Raw genomic sequence first — 20,521 nt, 5'->3', positions numbered from 1 at the left:
CTATTTAAAGAAAGAAATAAGTGGAAACTGTCTAAATCTAGATGTGACAAAGATAATCAGTATCATTAGTAGCCCTTTGAAAATAACCTTAATGACTATTCATAAATGTTTAACCTCTGTCACTGACAGAGCAACAACACATTTAGTAACTTCCTTTGCTCCAGCTTCCTGACTCTAACATTATTAGTGATTTTGATCTTTGAATTATAAGAATATCATAATCATTGACCATATTGTACAGTCTTGCCACATCCCTCATTTCTTTATAATATATTATTAATAATAGCCAGACTGTCTTGTGTAATGTATGTATTTAGAAGGTCTTTCAATGTTTTTCTTTTTTAGACATTTTTCTTCCAGTCAGAGTTTTGGGGGTTTTATTGTTAGTTTGTTGTTGTTGTTTCTCAAGCCACTTAACAATGAACTATGAATCATTCAAGAATAACTCAAGTGATGATAATGAAGATTGTGTGTTTAAGAAATAGGAAAGAAAATGCAGCAAACAACTGACACAGGACCCGAGAGATGTATCTGGACCTTCAGTTGATCCATCTACTGTGTACTGAAGTCTGAAGTGAAAGGGTGGCTGTCAAGAAGTAATGTGGAACAAAAGGCAGTCACTATCCAAAGACAAGCTTTGTAATGTTCTTCAAGAAGCCAGAAGAACTATTCCTGAAGACTGCTGGACAAATTACAAGAAAGCTCGCCTAAAAGAATTCAGGTTATATTGAAGACTAAAGGTCATACCAAATAGTTACTTTGAAGTCATACAAACTCTGTTTTTGCCTTATAAATTCATGTTTGCACATAGATTAATAAATATCGGAACCAATTTCCCATTTCTAGCTGTAAGTCTCCAGTAAGGCACAGTAAATAAGTGTAAAACAAGTCTGTTGTAAATAAGCTTATCTCATAGTTTCTAATGAATGCTAGTTTGTTTTTTGACTGTTGTAAAGTGTATATTTTAATATGATGTTAAAATAAAAAATAATTTATTTTAGTGGTGTATGTGTTCACAACTAACAAGCTGGTGTTGCATTTAAACATAGATGTCAGAATGAACAGTAAACTAGAGGTTGATGAAAGTGCTTAAATATTTCAAGTACATGCAGCTGTAACCAAAAGTTTACATCTGCTTATGATAGGCATAAATGTTGTAGTAATTTGGGCCTTTTAATAACTTTAATGACTTGAGCTGTTGTTTTTCCTAGGTGGAATGATTGTACACCACACATCTTTAATGACTTTAAAAAGTGTTGGCTGGACAAATTTACATTTATTTTGGATTTTCTCTAATCCACACAAGATCCAGAGTATACATACACACCCGATATTACTTGGTTAGCAAATTGAACCTCAGCCAGATGCTTTTGGTAGCCATCAGTAAGCTTCTGGGGTAATTTTAGTGGGATATTTGAGCACTCTGCTTGCCAGATATTAGAATAATTAGCTTCCTGGCACTTTGTGAAATGTACCAATACCACTAGCAGCAAAACAACCCCAGGGGATGATGCTACCACCACCATGCTTAACACTTGGTATAGTGTTGTAAGGTTTGAAAACCTCACCTTTAATTTTCCAAACATACCTCTTAACTGTATTGAAAATTTGTGGACTATGCATAAAAGCCAGCGCCATGCCAGGAAACCAACCAGTTCAAATGAACTCCGCCAATTCTGCCAAAGGGAGTGGTAAAAACAAAGAAACAAAAAAACAGCCAGCATTTTTTATTACTGCCAAAAGGTATCACCAGATGATAATTAGCTTAGCTTAGACAAAAAACTGGAATTAACAGAAAAGAAGCAGAAAAATGTGGAGTTTACACATCAGATTAACATTTTTATGACTTCTGTTTTTGCAAAATTAAAGAAATTAAATATGACATGTTTGTAAATGAGCAATGAATGAACTAATACACGCACCAAACCAGAGAGCTTAGAGTGTTTCCACTCTAAGCTAACCAGTTGCTACCCATGGTCTAAGACCTGTAAAAGGGGATTAGTGTATTTTATCAAATGTCCAGCTATTCATTTAACATACTGGTAAATATGTGATATCAGGGTAAAAAATCTCTCTCTTTTCGTCAGACAAATATTAGGGGATGTTTTGTTAAATCATTCAAGGCTTTTTCATCAAACGTGGTATGTGCTTCTGCACTGTAAACCCTCTGACCTTTCCATAGTGATTCAAAAAGCACTTTGCCATTTGGAGTCATGGAAAACCACACCTCCCAAGCCTCCACGTGTGGAATCAGTCACTAGCTACATTGAGAGCATGCCTGACCTGGGATGAATGCCTGTGGAACATGCTCATGCAGTAAGAGTTACATAGGCTGCAAGGTACAACACAGAAATCAAAAGCAGGATTACAATAAATTGGTTTTTGGTGACATTTAGAAAAGAGGATGTTGTGTTTTTGGATTTCTGCAGTCTACATTCTCAGTCATTGTTGTGCTGATCCAAATGCCTCTGGAAACGCAAACTTAGAAGGAACGATACTAGAGTTAAAGTGGGGAAAGGGTACAGGAAGGTAAAGCAGAAAGAGAACAGTAGCAGAAGGTCACAGGGAATTTACATGGACATCATTCGATTTGTAACAGTAACAGTATAATATATGTTGGGTCATACGTCAAAAATGACACGTCTTGTGCAAAAACTGTTCAAATATAAACTGTTTAAGCACTGTACTTTATAGTCATGACACTGTTGTACTATCTCAGATACATTGTTTGTAGTCTGTGGTGTCATTACTCACTGACCATAACAGGTTTTATAGTTGCATTCACCTCACAGGTCGTGCTGAGGGCCAAAGTTGGTCTGTGCATGTTAGGGGATTATTTCTAGCTTCTCTGGTTGTTCAAGGTGGAAACTAGCCTGCTGGCATATCTTCCTACAGTGACTCAGTGTACATGCTTGTGACCGTCACATTGGCTACAGAAGCGAGTGTCAACCGGCACTGATAGATTAGCTGATCTGGTCCAGGTTCGAGGAAGACGCACTCATCGTGTCATCTAAAAAAGCATTTGAGATGTTATCGAATTTCTATCAGTTGCATTCCTGCTTTTGTTGTGCAAAGCTTACAAGGACATGAAGCTTGTGATTTATCCAGATAGGTAAAAATAGTACATGTATGATGTGTGAAGACAACACAGATTGGAAAGTAGTATGTTATCATTCCAAAGTAATAAGAGAGCACCATATCTGAAGTGTTCATTCTTTAGGAAAAAAATGGTGGGGAATTTAACTCCAAACACATTTGACTATCCTCGCTGTGTGGCATCAGATCACAGGGCATGTAGACAAACTAGCTAAACTTTAAAAAAAATTAAAGTTTGTTTTTCCTTTTCAGCCTAACTTGCATATGACTCAATGGATTAGCCTTCTTTACATGTACATGGCACATGCTAGCTTCCTTGCCAGTGCAAGTTACCACTTGCTAAAATGACACAGCTTTTTTCATTAAATCTGCATATAGGAAATGTCACATCATGAGTGTAGTTTAAAGAAATACAGTGTTAGATGGAAACTTTCACAACAGCACAGGTGGCAGAGCAGATGCAATGACATGAAGGTTTCAACACAGCCCAAGAGGAAGGAAAGGCAACCCGGAGGTGCTCCTCTGGTGTTATTTACACTTTGCCTCATTTCCTCTTTTGGCATGTTGTGCAGCCTCGCACGCACACACATGCGTGCACACACACACACACATAATGCGCAAGAGTATAACTGTGCAGTTGAAAGGACAACAAATAACTAGCTGCACTTTCATGATGAGTGTGTGTGTGCTCATGTGCACCAGTGTGTGAATGCATCCTCACGTGCCCAGGCACATCCACTAGATGTTTTGGAAAAAGGCAACAGAGCAGTTTAAACCAGCTGAGGAGAGTCTGCAGGAAAATGTGCTTGAAAAATCCCCAGGAGGCACACGACAGGGCCTGGCGCACCACATGGGAGTAAGTGATCTTAAGAGAAGGGAAAGTGTGTGATTCTCTCTAAAAGGAAAATTGCAGTCACCAAAGAAGTGACCAACCATGGAAAAGGACAGTGGAGCGATCTGATGATATTTGCACTCAGGGATCAGTATTTGGTCCCATGTTTGGGAAGAACTGAGTGTCTAGGCTAGGATTGCGGCATGTAACTGGTAGCTTGTTCATGGCTACTCCTGCCCTGTGGGGGTTTTAGGGTGTATCATTACTCTTACATGAAATGTAAAGGTGATCAGTGTGTCTGCTATGGCAATTACTGTGCAATAACTAGGCTTCCAGAACATGTAAAGTAATATTATCCAACAATTCTTGTTGTAGTAATGTGGTAATCTTTGCAATAATTATAATAGTGATAATGTTTAGCTAGATGAATGCTAATATTAGATATATGAGTTAAGGCATACCATAACTCAGACCTCTATAGACTAATACAAATTATGTACTGACATAAAGCTTTAGCTTAATAAATAATACAGTGGCCCAAAACTGAGGTGAGTCCTGTCAACGGCTAAAGTCTCAGTATCAGTGATACAACCAGACAATTTTGATGTGGTTAGCAGACTGAGAATATAATTTATATTGGTGTGGCAGAGAAACTGACGTCTCTTTGATTGACCAAGTAGTCATTTTTTTAAACTTACTCTTTTCTACTTTCATCTTTTATTCAGGTACGACAGACATGTACACCATGGAGTATACAACAGTAAGCTTTTCATGCAGTCCTACATTTAAAAAAAAAAAGATTATGTTTAATCAATTTTAAATAGAAGGCTTGCTATTAAGAGGTGTTCATGTGGATACAGCAGTTTTAAAGAAATTACAATAAAGCCAAGAGAAGTAGGAATTACTCTCTTTAACTTTGTAACAACATTATTTGTGTGGGGTGGTCAGATGGTGGGCACACATTAGTGCTGTCCATGGCCACTCCTTGGCTCAGTCACTGGCCTTGCAATATTTCCATCCTTCTTGCTGATACCGCTAACCATTTGTTTCCTCATGAAAGGCTCAAGTTTTTGGTTTGGCAGCTCATAAACTCAGCGTTCACGAGTCCATTTGTCATACATAAAATCAGAAAGAGAAAGAAGCAGCTTGACTAGAAAAGCATATCAGTTAATAATTTTGTTTCAATTTTGGTGACTTATATATGTACACTTACTGGGGTTCTTCCACAAACTTCCTCAAACAGCAGTCAGACATGCATCATGTGTACGTCTGGGTTTTGTCGGTGATTTAGATTGAGTCACGAGAAATGTAAAGCCAGACTGGACCTAAAATGGAGCTCTTTTTTTTTTGCCCCATGACTAACCGCTGAGATTTGTCTTTTTTCAGCAGAGGCACAAAAGGCCAGACTACTAGCATCATAGAAACAATATATATATGTCTGTGCGTGTGTGGTTTAACCTGGTCCAACCGTTCACTATGAGATTCTGAAATCTTTCGTTTTCATCTGCACAGGTATACACGTTCAGGCTGTACTGTTTGTATATACTGTACACACAAGATGGGTCCCACCCAGCTGATGCACTCCCTTGTAGCATGTGACACCTCGAGTTAGAATGCCAAACAGCCACGGTCCTCACTGTCAGCAGGAAGGCAGATATTTTACACATCTTTCCCAGCGAAAGTGAGCTTCACATTTTCTCGTACAGACACGCACAGATGTGCCGCCTTCACTTTTTTCTTTATTCTTCAAGGGAAGATTAAATTTGCATTGCCTTTTGTTGACAGCTATTGCATCTTTTAGTTTTTATTCATGCATACTGCTGTAAAATGTGCATGAAACCACTCAAATCTGCTAATTAGAGCCTTGAATTGACAAAAAGGAAAGAGTAAATGTCTCTTTTCAGTAATGAGTAATTCAGTGAAGATCATCAAAGCGATGCTAAACTCGAAACAGACTGGGGATATGGAAGAACTCCAAGCTCAATTTAAGCAAATCTACAGCATGTTTTTGCCTCTCATGTAAATGTGCCCCACCTGGTCTGCTTTTAGTAAGTGAGTGCAGTTCTGAGCACAACAGACTTTTTTGTGTCTTGTTGCATTGGTATGGCCCAGGATGTTTCACGGCTCCGCAAATACATCCTTGTTTTGAGTTATTTTTTGAATTCTTTAAAAAGAAAAAAGAAACCATAAGTGGCAGACCAGCGACCGTATCGTCCTTTTGTATACGCACTAATTAATCTTCTAGGTGCGTGTATGTGATACTTTTATACCTGCGTGTCTTTGAGTTGGCTGCTCATTTCTGTGTGAATATGCATAGATACATGCATGAGAACAGAAAAGCACTTTTTCCCTCTCCCACAGAAATACTCAGTGCAATGATTACCTGCCTTGCCACTCAGGGGGCCATTTGCTGTTACCACAAAGCTGATTATCTCACCTCTACAGCAGGCTGTGTTTGCAGCTTTGCAATTTTTCTCCCAAATGCCCACACTTCTATTTGTAGAAATGTTACCTAGCTGGCACAGGCAGAAATATATTTGTGTTTGTGTGGATGTTTGCGTCTGGGTGAGTGTTTGCGGCAGCGCTTGCCTGCGTGTGTGTTTTGTGGGTGGGTGGGTGTTTATGTGGAATGGAAGGCTGTAAGAATGGAGGAATGGATGACACAAACAGGGCAAAGTGGTGGGAGGCTGGTGTCAGGGCCCTACTCCCACTACCAGGCTGGATGCAGTATCTGACAGCTGACTGAGAGTCTGCAGGCCCCCTCTTTACACAGACCCACCAAAAGGTCAGCACTTCAATCAGCTCCACTCTCTGGATGCTTCTCTTTCTCTCTTAGTGCTGCGAAGCCTCAATCTGCCCCCTTGATACACACTTAGCCATGCTTGACCATATCTCACAGGTGGAAATTTTCAGGTTTCGCTTACAAGAATGTGTTTATGTATCTGTACCATTTAACAGCTACTGTATATTAAAGCTAGCTCCAGGGCCGATGATTATGCACACTAGATGATATGTGTAATTTTAGTGCACTTTGGTGTGTGGAAAATTGACATCCTCGTAGCTGGCTCATTGCTCAAAGCGTTTAAATTTTCCAGACCTTTAATTTCCTCTCGGTTCCTTCACAGGTCTCTCATTTGCCTCCACACATCAGGCGCTCTTAATATCCTGTATTCTGCTACCTGCTGCTGGGAAGGATCTACTTTCCAAGTTATCAAAATTGCAATTTAAGTACTAATTAATATAAGACTTCTGGTAACTATACAGCACAGGCAACATGAAAACAACTTATAAATAGCCTGTTGCAGTTTGTTTCTTCTGCTGAAGATGACTTCCTGTAAATGAATAATTCAAGCTGTGATGTGATACCTCTTGTATAAAGGCAACATTTGTGGGACTTTATCATAGTGTCTCAGTTGTCACTCCCCCTCTTACGCACATAACTCCCTTATTATTCACCTGATACATTGTTTTATTTTTTCATTATCGAGCCTGATAAATTAATATTTCTCCCAGCGCTGTCGGCTGCATGAATTATCATTAACACGATGAGTGAAATGTCAATGGTGGCGCATGTGAAGTGTGTCCCGTGATTTCATGAGGCTAATAAGAGCATCGATATAAAGAGAGATGAAGAGGGTTTGGGTTTGAGAGTCTCTCAACTCCGTTTCAAGTCTGATGAGGTTAAAGTCGCTCATGTCCCAATCCACAAAGCCGGGAACTAAGCCTGCAAGAAGTCATCAAGGAAAATCTCACACCGTGTCACAGCCAGTGTGTGTCATGCTGGAGCCTGTGCCAGTACATAAAGAAAATCTTGCGCTTCGACTCTTTCCATTTGCTTTGTGATTCACCCTATTAGCCGCATTACTACAATGACACATGCTTGGACACAAGCATAAGTATTCCATGCTTGTTTTATGGGGTGGCACATTCAAAAGTAATTATGTTATGTCATTGTTATTCAATCTTATATTTGTTCTGGGCTTCTTTAAAGCTGCTCTTTTAATTGTAGTATCCATGTGATCAAACAGCCAAAGGTCCAAAGCAACATTCTGATAGTGAATTTAGTCCATAACTCAGTTCAACAAAGCTAGTGACTTGTGGACACCACCTAAGAGAACATGATAACCAGATCCTGGATAAATCGTAGGCAATGAAGGACAAGTTACTAATACTGAGACTATGACTTTAATTTATAAAACTGCTACTTCAGCTGATCTTTAAATTTCAGTAGGGATGCATCCACGGGCTACATCGACACATTCTTTGTGAGACATGTTTACTTTTTTGAGCCTGAGCCAAAAAAAAAAAGAAAACTGGGACACTCGCTTCATTAGACGAGGGCAAGAGATAAAAATGCTGTGCAGTCTGACATAAAGTGTGACACCAGATCACTCGCAGCTACAGCATGTTAGCAGCTCTACAAAGCTGCATGTATCATTAACTGCTGAGAGCGGTTTGCTCAGCTAACATGCTCCAGGTAAAGTTTACAATGTTCTCCAACTAATCAGACTGCACGATAGCCTGCTAACGTTTGCAAATTAAAAGTAAACAGAGCTACCGGGTGATGGGAATTGCATTTGGTTTGTAGATATTACATTTTCCCAACGGCAATAGTTAGTTGCAGTGCAAGTTTTTTGAACAACCAAAAGTGAAGTAATTCCATTCAAAAGCCACATGAAGAGCAGCAGCCATTCTTTCCTGATAAATGGTCTTGATTATTTAAACAGATTGTTACACAGTAATTCTTTATGAATCAAGCTGACAATGCCGTATTTCCAAACAACACCACTGCATTGGAGCAAGCACTTTAGAAATTACATCATTGCTAAACACAATGATTCACATGGGCTGGTCCCTTTTATTGCCACTGTGGTTGACTCAGTAAACGCAGCCCAGTGAGTTCTCCCAAAGCTTCCAGCTGCTTTGTGTTCGAGTACCACTCAAACATGACACCGTGGACTGTCATAGTGTGTATCATGTTATTCGCTCCTGGGTGCAGACAGTGCAATCTTTTAACTACAGTACGTGGCGATCCATGGGAGATGTGCACTGACTTACTATCACAAACCTGATCTGCTCTGAAACACCACCAAATGGCTCTTGAGTAAGGGCTCTCACTGGATACTCGTCGTCCTTTGTCAGTGCGCTGCACTTTAATGTTTCTATACCACCAAGCAGCACTTAAACACTTGGGTCAGGCAGTTCATTTGTGAGATACTTCAGTAGTGTGTGTAGCTGAGGAAGAAGTGAATGTTGTGAAACTCAAAATATTTCACTACAAACTCATACAGTAGAAGTTTGAAGCAAAACTAAAACTGGAAGCACTATGAACCAAAAGAACTGGTTCCTCATTTATAGGGCACAGCTCTCCAGACACGACGGAACACCCAGCTGTTTTAGCTGCACGACAGCACACGTCAAGAGAAACGAGTTCGCTTGGAAAGCACACTGTCTTTTTCTGCTTCACTTTTCAGCACGAGCAGCCTTAAAATCTCAGAACACAGACATGATGGTGCAGCTCTTGGTTTCAACATCCTCTATTATAAATCTGGAATTAAGAAGTGGTGGTTTTGACATAACCAATTCATCTTGTTTGTCTGAAGTGTTACTCAGATGTCTCCAAGCCCTGAGGCTAACTGATGAGTTTGTATATTGTTCATGAGTGTGTGTGTGTGTGCAGCTGGGATGAGAAGGTTTTGATGAAAACAGCAGATTAGAAAGGAGAACAAAGAGCAGGATGTGTGAGGTTTTGTTGACTGTTTCTTTTCTAAAAAAAAAAATATCATAATTAATCAAGCCAAGTAAAGTCTTCACAGCCTACGTCAACTCTGCTAAAAACAAATATATGACAGTTTTGAAATAAAATTGTGTAATTTGTCTTTCCTCATTTTTATTCTGTACTGGAAATGATTTATAAAACTTCCTGTTCCTGCTTTTGAACCTTACGCAGCAGTTTCACCATGCACATTAGTAATTATTAGAACATTTCTGCGTAAATACTTTTACTTGCACCATACTCACACTTCTTGAGAGCCTGCAAGAGTTTTGACATTCGAAATAAACCGGTTGTGGTTTATGCTCTGAAAGCCTTAAGTGGGCACGTGAGTGAGGTCAGCGCCTCCTGGAGTGAGTCTGGTTATGAAACAAGAAAAAGGCCCAGTTTTCCAAAGAAGGGACAGCAAAAAAAAAACAAAAAAAAACCTGACTTTTCCTGGCTTAGTCATGTAAGCCTGAAGTCATCACTCACAACAAAAAAGCCCTGCCAACACATTTAAATGAAGCAACAGAAGCTTCCAAATAACTCAAACCCACACATGGGCAATGCAACAGTAAAATGACTACACTTTCAAATCCAGGAGCTACCACAAATATTTCAAGAGACCCTTTCTTTTGAGGCTTTACGGTAAACAATTTCCTCCAGCCTTATATGAAAAATATGACAGTTCCTTCCCTGAAACTGTGGTTTGCTGGGAAGTAGAGGAAAAATTTGATTATCCAAAACACTGAACTACCTATGATGTCTGCTGCCCTCAAGTGGCAGAATACATTCATTACAGTCATCAGTCACTATAAAAATGAATTAGAAAACCCCCACACTACTTCTTTTGTGAAGCACTTTCCACAACACATGACAACTATTTAATAATAGCATGTAATTGCAACACACTGCTAACTTTGTCTTTGTGCACCAAAAATACTACACATGTGCATTTTTGCAGCATGAGAAACCACCACAAACTCCTCCAGCAAGTAATTCCAAATAAATTTATTTTTAATTTCATCCCCTGTACAAAGTAAGCATGGAGTCTTCTGGACGCCGACGTGACTGAGCTGGAAACACAGATGGGCTGTCGATTTCCATCCAAACAACAGAAAAGATTACCTAGGAGGGAAAATAAACAAGAGCTTGATGAAAATAAAACCTAATGCTGTTAGTGGTCAGTAATTACCTGTTAACGTTTCCACTTTTGATATTATTAATTGTATGCAGTCCTGCATAATTATCCTGTTAAACCAAACAAATTCCAGGACAATAAACAGCTCATGTTAGAGGAGTTGAAAGGTCGTACCACAAGTCTACTCCAGAGCCTTGACAATGGCTTCATTGGCCTCTATGCCGATCTGAACTTCTGCCCTCGCTGCCTCGTCAGTTGTTCCAGCCAAATCAGCCTGGGCCTTCTCTAGGTTGGCTCTGGCTGCCTGAAAATAGAAAAATAGAACGTGTGACTATTTAAAAAAAAAAAAAAAAGCAACACTATAAGATAACAACCAAAAGTCCAGCTGCATATTTTTAGAAACAGTTATAGATTTTTTTTTTTTCCATCTTATACCACATTATTACAGTAGTGTGCAATATCAAATACACCCTCATCATCTGTGACTATGAAAATACTTCAAGACAGGTCATCACCCTCAAAAAAAAGAAAAAAAAACATAATAGAGTATGCAAAACTCTAAATCATCCAACAAACCCCTTTGAGGATGACTGGGATGTCAGGATATCAAGATGGGGAAAAAAAAGAGCTAGTCTTAAGTGAGGAGAAAGACAAGCAGGGAAAATCCCCACTGCCTCTTTGCTCTGAAAGCGCCATTTGTCACAGTCGCGATTAGAAACGAGAAATGCCAAACATAGCTGGAAGTTAAAGGTCTCCCAGCAGGGATTTGACACATCTGCTTTAACTCAACAGTGACTGACCTTTCCCTCCTTATTAACAGACCAGACCCATGTGCATTGTTACTCCAGAGTGGGAGGCGATGAGGAAAAATTAACTCATTTACTGCTATGAAGTCAACTTGACAGTGACTCTGGCACTGCCCAAGGTCAAAGACGCGACACCTTCGAGGCGAGTGCATGATAACGCAGCCTAGCATTAACAAGACTGACATTTAAAAGAGGACTCAACACTGACGTCCGACTGAAACGCCGATCTGATGGATAATCATCAGCTGGGAGGTGCCGAATGACCCAGCAGATCAAATCAGAAGAAAATAATGTAGCGTGGGATCAAAGGATGGTCTCTGCTGTCAAAGAGCACGATCTGGGTGGATAATTAGGAATGATACAAGCCTGAACAAATCGAATATATAGATACCCATCACACAAACCTCATTAAAGCATAAAAGAGACAAAGAACTGACAACCCACTTATGAATACCACTGTGTCAATACTGGTGACACTGTTAAAGAGTAAAGAGTGTGAAAAGAAAAGGAAACCTATTTTAAAACAAGGCTTTCAAAGCTTTCTCACTTGCACAGCTTTTGACAGCGTTTTAAGAACAAACGACTGGCTCCCACCATTTGAGCTCACAGTGAAACACCTGGTCTCCTGACTTGCAGCTGCAAACTTTATTCATACACAAAAGGAGAAGAAAAACAAAACAATCTTTTATTTATCCAGCTCCATAAAAAAAAAAAAAAAAGTAAAAATCCAAATAGGGCTGGGCCATATTATACCGTTCACGGTAATACCGGTATAATGTTAGGCAACGATAGGAAAATGAAATATCGCGATAGAATGGGAGTAAAACGCGCATGCGCAGTGCCTTTGTTTTCATACGCACATGGCCGATTGTTGAGTGAAACAGATGAACCAGAATTGGTTTGTAAAAATGGTGCAACTTCCGTGATGTGGAACTGGTTTGGTGTTTGTCCGTCAGATACACGACAAAGCACATTTTTTTGCAGAACATGCAAGCAGCCGTTGTTATTGTCATATTTGTCGGACTAAGATGCTCTTAAATCTGGGAGTAATCTGGGTCCTAAACTCCGTGTGCTTCAGGTCAAACAACACTGCAGCATCACTTAGAGTTAAAAACTGTCTAAATTCTTTCATCTTTAATAAAACGATCAGCATTGCTGCTTTACCAGGTGTAACTATGAAGTTTAACTTCCAGGCATCCATGAAAACTAAAGTTATTACATTTAACGGAGTTAGACGTTAGCAGGAAGCTAGCGGAAGTTAGCTCGCTAGTTTCGCTAGTTACCTAAGCATGATATAGCATGTTCTGACTGAGAGATTTCTGAAAAAAATCAAACGTACAGTTCTGCTATCACTTCCAACATAAATGAAGACAGGAAACTAAACAGCATTGACGTTTGTAGGGTTACTGAAGTTGGGCTAGCTGGTATATAATGATGTGCTACGTGATCGCTAGCGACACAGCTATGTTAGCATAACATAAACAGTGAAGCTGGAGGACGAACACTAACACTTTTCCACTTATAAAAGTTAACATGAAGGTTCTTCATGGTTAGAGACAAATGCAATCGCATGGCAGGATGTTGTAAACGGACCAAACTTCAGTCAGGAGAACAACTGAGATAATCCATCCACAATATGAGGTTAGTCATTAATAGACTGCAACAACATGGGAATAGAGCAGCTGCCAGAGAATTCAACATTAATGAATCAATGGTACAGAAGTGGAGGAAGCAAGAAGAATGAGTTTAATAAAGTTTGATTTATCTGACTGCTTTGTTTCGCTTAATGTGCCTTATAATCCCGTGCACCTTATGGTCCGAAAAATACATACTGCACACTGCAGTTTAATGTTGCAAAGCACTTCAGTGGATATTATACATGGTTATGCTCAGGATATGTCAGCCCATTTCTACTGGAAATGCCTTTTGGTTAAACTTTCAGCAAGGAATTTGCATTTGCACTGTTACATTTTTATAAAGCTTTAATGTACATAAAAACCAGCTTCTTGTTTAAGTGAAAATAAATGGAAGGTTGTCTTTTTGCGCTAGTAATGTTGTGGAGTTGTATTTTGTCTCGCATCAATTATATCGTCGGTTATATCGTTATCGCAAATTTTCAAATATATATCGTGATAAATATTTTTGGCCATATCGCCCTGCTCTAAATCCAAAGTCAAACAGAAAAGAGCTGGTGAGGATTACAATGCTCAAAGACAATTCAGGTACAAAAATAGCTGCTGCACAAAATCAGAAGCAAAACTCAAGAGTGCAAAAGCAATTCAGAGTGTAAAGAAATAGCAAAAACAGCAACCTGTTCATTTAAACAACTTATTTAAGTTCTAACATCTAAATAAACTGTTAGAGCAGGCACACATATTTGTCTTCAATGAAACCAATTTCAAAAAATACTGAGTGAATTAACACCAGAGCACAGAGTGATCATACAGTTCAAACATGTGGGGGGGGGGGGTTATATTGTGAATAGGGCTGCCACGATTTGTCGACTAGTCACGATTACGTCGACTATCAAAATCGTCGACGACTGATTTAATAGTCGACGTGTCGTTTGAAGCTTTGTAAGATCGCAAAAGACGCAGGAATAATAGCAGGATTTAAGAGTGTAATAACGGACTGAAACAGAAGATGGCAGCACTGCACGTACAAGGATTCCAGCTGCCGTTAAACCCCGAAGAAGAAGAAGTAGCTGTGTCCCAGAATTCATAGCGCGGCCCAGCTTAGTTTCCAACAATGGCGGTAGCTAGTTAGTTTTAATATTACTCTTATTATTCTTTCTGGGTCACAAAATAAACGTTTAACATATTTTCAGGCGAGAATGTAGCTGTGTAAACCTCAAATATCGGCTCAGTTTATCAGGACACCACATATTTTCAAAAGCGCTCCGACGTTTTCGGAGACGTCTGTTACCCACTAGCTCGATAGCTAGCCGGGGGCTAGGTCACTAGCGCCGTGAGAACACTGGACTCCCGGCAAATTGTTTTCAAACCCACCGCCGTCTTTCGCGACTCAGGTTAAATATATATGAGTCACTTAGATAAATTAAAAATGTTGTTGTTTGGCTTTTTTTTTTTTTCAGTATTTTATTTGTTCCTGAGTAAATCGGTTTGGCTGAGATTAAAGTTATAGTTTTTACACAGCTGAATAAACATCAAGCAGACAGCTGATTATCAGAAGTGTGAGATGCTGGAGAATTTACTCCGGTGTCCTGTTATATTTTAGATAGCAAGGAGTTTATTAAACTTTACCGAAACAATCTGCAAATTTCATTAAAATTGAATAAACTATCATCTTGTCTTTATTTTTAGTTAGCACCTTAAAAGCTTAAAGCTGTAAGCTAATGATAGTTATATAAGCTGTAGTTTTACGTCCAGTGGATGATGATCTGATTAGTCGACTAATCGCAAAAATAATCGGTGACTAGTCGACTATCAAAATAATCGTTTGTGGCAGCCCTAATTGTGAAAAAGCTTGATGGGAAGGCAATTTAATGAATACCAATTATTTGTGTCGGACTGAATCTCAGTCCTTATACACCAAGGCTGACTTTATACTCATTACATGCCACAAACATTGATCATTTTTATTTATAACTTGTTAAAAGTCTGAGATATGAGGGGAGCAATGCACCTATTGGATAATTCATCATTAAAGTAAATACAGAGCTGCGGATTGCAATTATAGGATCACCTGTGCAATGTCACACAATCAATCAATGAAGCTTCTTTAAATACTGACCTTTGGGAAATCTTGTGAAGCTCAATATGAGCTGGTTTGCAGTGGTGACAGTTTCATAATGACCCTTGCTTTTGTGGCATTTATTATTTCAAAGCACAACATTTACCCATTAAGCCACTGACTGACGTTTTCCCATTATAAAGACCACCTACGTGATACAACACATTACCTTTATCTGTTTCATTCTGCAGACTTCTTGGTGCACACAGAAGTATCCTCACTCAGCTTCCCAATCGAATTTCAAGTCAATTATTGCATTATCTTCTTCAAGTACCAAATCACAATGCGAGTCACCTCGAGGCACTTTACACAGCATAGTGAAGAGCTTACAGTGCTACAGCAGGAAACTCCCACAACACTGCTGAAACAGAGTAATGGAGGGCAGATACTCAGCTCAGTGGAATAGCACAAACCATACCCTTCAAGGCTTTTTCTTTGCACTGTGAATGAAATGTCACAGTGAAGGTCACATTTAACATGACGCTTTCTATCATACGCATTCTTGCATAAGTGTAATTTCTCTTGGGTACATTTGTGTACACTGTGTGCTAAAATAGTCATTCATTGATGTGCAGCTAGAGCTTGAGAGATGGGGATAAAAATGGTAACGGTATTCAGACTTGTTCAGTTTTGGAAAACTAGTGCATTATAGCATATTATATATAAGGAGAATTGAATCTGGCTTCATTAATCTGCACTCAGTAATGTAGAATACCAAAATATTCTAGGGTTTTTTCCCCCTTTCAAATTTATATATAATTAAAAAAAAATCAGGATGAGCCTTCTGTTGATTGGACAAAACTGTGTGTATGTAAGGCTCCCACAGCTTTAGTCCAGCATAAAAATCTAACACTAAGTGAGACCAAGTCAGATCGATATTAAAGTAGTCAAATATAGAGAGGCCCTTACAGAGAGCTAACAGAAACTGGTTCACCTATCAGGATGCAACTTACTCAAAAAAGTTGAGAGAAGAGTGGATTTAGGACAAGTGACTGAGAAGCCCAACCAAAGCTCATACTTGAACCTCATAAAAGATATGTGAAGAACCCCGAAAGTGACAGTTCATAGTAGCGTTTGGCCATCTGCTCCATGTTCCAATTGTCTTGGTATCACCCAGGGTGCCAGAGGAGGTTAACGTACCCATAATGCACATGTGGCATAAACACACGTACATATAGAACAAGTTTACATAGAGTGATGAATTATTTAGTATTACAGTAAACAGATAACATACATGGACTTAATACTATTGAAGCTGAGCAGCTGCAACAGTATCACATCTTAACATTTGCTGGTTCTTTGCCGTTTTTTCACCTTAGACCTGTAGTTCTACATCATCCAGTTCTTTTCCATGTATAAAAATCATCTCACCTGCACCTCTTCACGCTGCATCGTCCCCTCCCGACACACAAAAGAATTTTTCCAGAGGGGGAAAATTGAAGATGATGAGACTAACAACTAGGGATGGGTACCGGTATCGGTTCTGACATAAATGGTAGTAACCAGACCGAAAAGCAGCGCACATTTCGGTGCTTTATTTCAGTGCTTCTTTTTCCTGAGCTGTGATACACTTTAGATTCTAGTCAATCATTTTACGTTTCCGAGGATAGTAGGCGGGTCCAGGTACGTACGTTCTTTTAGAGCAGAGCTACAGATTAAAAATGCCCAAGGCGAAGCGGTCAAAAGTCTGGCTGTACTTCACAGCAAAAGATGCAAACTCAGCAACCTGCAACAAGTGCTTTAAGCTGATACTGTGATACTGTCAAAGGAGGTAACACCTTGAATCCGATGAAACACCCGGCGACGCATAGCGGTTTTTTTAAAAGCCGAAAAATGCGCTGTATTTGATAGCTTGCTGTGAGACCTCACACCGTGCACATCTACTGCGGGTGTGGTAACTGTTATCGGACCCGGAGTTAGCAACATCCCCCAAAAACCGGACGAGTACAGTCCTGGCCCCTAGCCCTGCCAGTGTAGCAGAAATGATGACGGATGATGATGGCAGCAGCAGCCGTTCTTCTCTGCGTGAGTAGCTTAATGTTGTTCGTGTATAATTTACGTTGAGTAGGCTAACCACGTTATTAAATTAATGCATGTAAGGTGAACTAGCAAACATCATCATAGCTACATGCTGCGGTCTTCTTGTTTGATGGCAGATACTCCCTTCACCCTGGCCAAAAAGGCTAAAATGACCAAAGAAAAAGTGGAAAACATGAGAGGTTTTTGGACAAAGTTTGTGTTTTTTCCATTGTTTAAGCACTGCTTCCAGCCAAGAGTGATACCATATATGCCCTCTAGCTGCAGAAAAGACTAACATTGTTATCTTTTTACAAAAAAAACTGCTGAACATGAGAGGTTTTTGGACCAATTTTGTGTTCTCCATTCTTTAAGCACCGGTTTGAGCACCGTTTAAGCACCGGCACCGTTTCAAAAGTACCGGTTTGGCACCGGTATCGGATAAAACCTAAACGATACCCATCCCTACTAACGACTATTATGCTCAAATTCAAACCACCAGTCAGGAATCTCCTCCTGTTTTCTCTCATTTGATAATAATGAGGGGTCAGTGTAGCAGCTCCACACACATTAATTTCAAAGTTCACATTATACTTACTGCAATGTCCAGCTGATCGAGGGGAAAAGCTTCCTCGGCAAGCAGTTGCACAGAAGAATCCGCATTGACCGTTACGGACCCACTGCTCACTGTGAATATATACACGCACACACACACAGTGTAAGTATCCACATGGAATTTGTAGTCACCTCAACTACATATGTACCATTATACTCAATGCAGTGTGGAAGAGCCCCATAGCATCCCTGATTCTTACAATTTTCTCTCGACCAGTTTTAATCACCTCACCAGATTCTCAAATTTTTAATCCCATCATACAATTAGCTGGTTTATCTATAATTGTAACGTTCTCCTCAGGTGTAATGTCAGCCAAGTGCACTCCCACATTAATAGTATTTTGTTTAGATGTGATAAAACACTTTGTTGTTGTTTTTGGCATCAACAACAGCCAAAAAGGAAAAAAGGAAAGCAGATCTTTACCCCCCCCCCCAAAAAAAAAGAAAGTGAACATGGTTGACTGTAGTGCGGCACAAGTTGCTTTCCCTTTATGCTGGACGCAGGCTACAAACCGCTTCATAGTAGACAGCCTGATAGTGTTTTGTTAAATGCTCACACTGTACAAAACAAGTGATCTATGACCAGTGGGTAATCACAATAAAGTGTAAGCCTTCACTGTAGCAGTCATTAATAACATCATATTAATTCGATAAGATGGTAGTTCTTCCACCGAGAGATTCAGTGTTACTGGGTGCAATAATGGAGATAAAACTGTATTATTGCCACAATGGTTAATTTAAAACCACTAAAGATTAAACAATGGTCATTATATCTGGGCATCTGTTAATTCTCTTAATTTTGTACTTTTGAGATAATTTTCTTTTCTGCTTCAAAAAATGAGACTAAAACCAAAATAAATTTATTACTATGACTATAATCTCTCTCTCTTTGATTGGATAAGTAGGATCTTGATCCTTCTTTGTGGGTCTGTCTGCAGTCATTCACTCATTTTTCCAAAGGAAAATCTTACCGAAGTATTTGGCAGAAGAGCCATCATCATTAAAGACTGTGACAACACCAGGCCGGAGCACCTGCAGGGTGGGTACGTGGGCAGGGAGGATACCGAATGCACCGGTAAGCGTGGGGACATCCACCTGTTTCACACTGGCCTCTTTGAAATAAACCTGCAACACACAATAATAACACTTTTAAATTAAAAAAATAAATAAAATGAAACATTACACCACCACTTTAACAGAGAGCTTCAACCCACATTAACTGACAACAATTAAGTAAATATCCAGATGCAAAACTAAGAACCAGACTTTTGAAACGAACAGAGCATCACAATAACCACAAGTCTTTTTAATCCATATTAACGCATCATGATATAACAAATTTGTCTTTGCGCTTGACTTTACCTGTTGGATCAAAAACATTGTTTATTCACATTCAGAATGTGAAGTGAACTGCACTGACAAGCTCGTCCCACCGACATGCACTTCAAGGTTACAGTTTAGTATTTAAAACACAAGGGCTCCTTAATAGTGTCACTGAAACTTATTGCACTCCTAAAAAATGTAAATGTGTTTTTAAAAAAATGGATCCGGAGTCTTAAGTAACCGTGAAGAGAGCAATGCTTTGTGAAGGACCACACACTGCTTGTCAAATACGGTGAATGACGGCTAGGCTAGGCTACACCAGCTTAACCTCCAAACACAAACGCTAATTTAAATGCAACCGTGCATGTACTGCTCGGGGACACAGCGAGGCCAAGGACCGGCACCAATCTGTTACACGACCCCAAAGGTGCCATTTCATTAAAAAAAAAAATCATTCGGTGAGCCGATTAAGCTAGCTGGGCCTGAGAAGCCTAGCCGTTATCGTTAGCCTAGTACCTGTGTTGGTGAGGCGAACGTGAAGGACATCTGCGGGGCACCGGAGGCGGCCTCGGCGTAGCAGCGAGTCTGCCTCAGCACAGGCAGAGCACGGCGGAGAAATCTTGCTGCCATCATCCTTGAAAATGTTATTTTTGTGAAGCACGAGTGAATGACAGGGATCCCCAAGCCCTTGCGTGAAGGCAGTCAGTGTGCGCTTGGTAGGACAAGGACGTCGGGAGGCTACCCATCAGGCTTTGCTGCGACGTAGAGGATGCAGGGTAGTGTAGTCTTGGGGGGAAAAAACAACAACAACAACAAAAAAAAAACAAACCCCAATTGCGTTAACAAATAAAGGTCTCCCAGTTTATCCATCGTTTAAAAATACTTTGAATCACCTCCTTAGTCCCATATGCTTTCAGTTCTAGTTGGGTAAGGTACCCTGTCTTTTACTATGCAGTAACACACAGTAAAACAGATTTATTCGGTTTGTTTTATTTGATTTTTTTGTAGTATATTTGTTTACTGTTGATTTAGCACAGTCAATATGGTGTATATTTAGCATAACATGTATAGAACTGGGATAAACTGAGGTTGTTTTGAATGTGCTAAATGTGTATTTCAGCCTTTCAGCTGGTATTCTTGCTGGAGTTACTCGGGGAAACATTTCGAGATTGATTGGGGAAGAG

At 39.7% G+C, this 20,521-nt stretch overlaps 1 protein-coding gene across 1 annotated transcript; it reads right to left on the bottom strand.

Moving 5' to 3' along the window:
- Positions 1 to 10,679: 10,679 nt before the first annotated feature.
- On the bottom strand, positions 10,680 to 20,092 carry atp5f1d (ATP synthase F1 subunit delta). Its single transcript, XM_085264767.1, has 5 exons — positions 19,854 to 20,092; positions 18,986 to 19,139; positions 17,998 to 18,086; positions 10,999 to 11,128; positions 10,680 to 10,811 (listed from the first exon to the last, which is right to left on the bottom strand). Exons 1-4 carry the CDS (start codon positions 19,968 to 19,970, stop codon positions 11,006 to 11,008), a joined length of 483 nt encoding a protein of 160 aa, XP_085120893.1. The 5' UTR covers positions 19,971 to 20,092; the 3' UTR covers positions 10,680 to 10,811; positions 10,999 to 11,005.
- Between the last annotated feature and the right edge of the window lie 429 nt (positions 20,093 to 20,521).

This window comes from Mchenga conophoros, linkage group LG23, assembly GCF_057382185.1.
Source record: "Mchenga conophoros isolate Kocher_MC1m ecotype Shallow Benthic linkage group LG23, M_conophoros_male_GT1.1, whole genome shotgun sequence".
Taxonomy (NCBI): Eukaryota; Metazoa; Chordata; class Actinopteri; order Cichliformes; family Cichlidae; genus Mchenga; species Mchenga conophoros.
The sequence above is the reverse complement of the archived record's forward strand: the minus strand, read 5'-3'. Positions and strand labels throughout refer to the sequence as shown.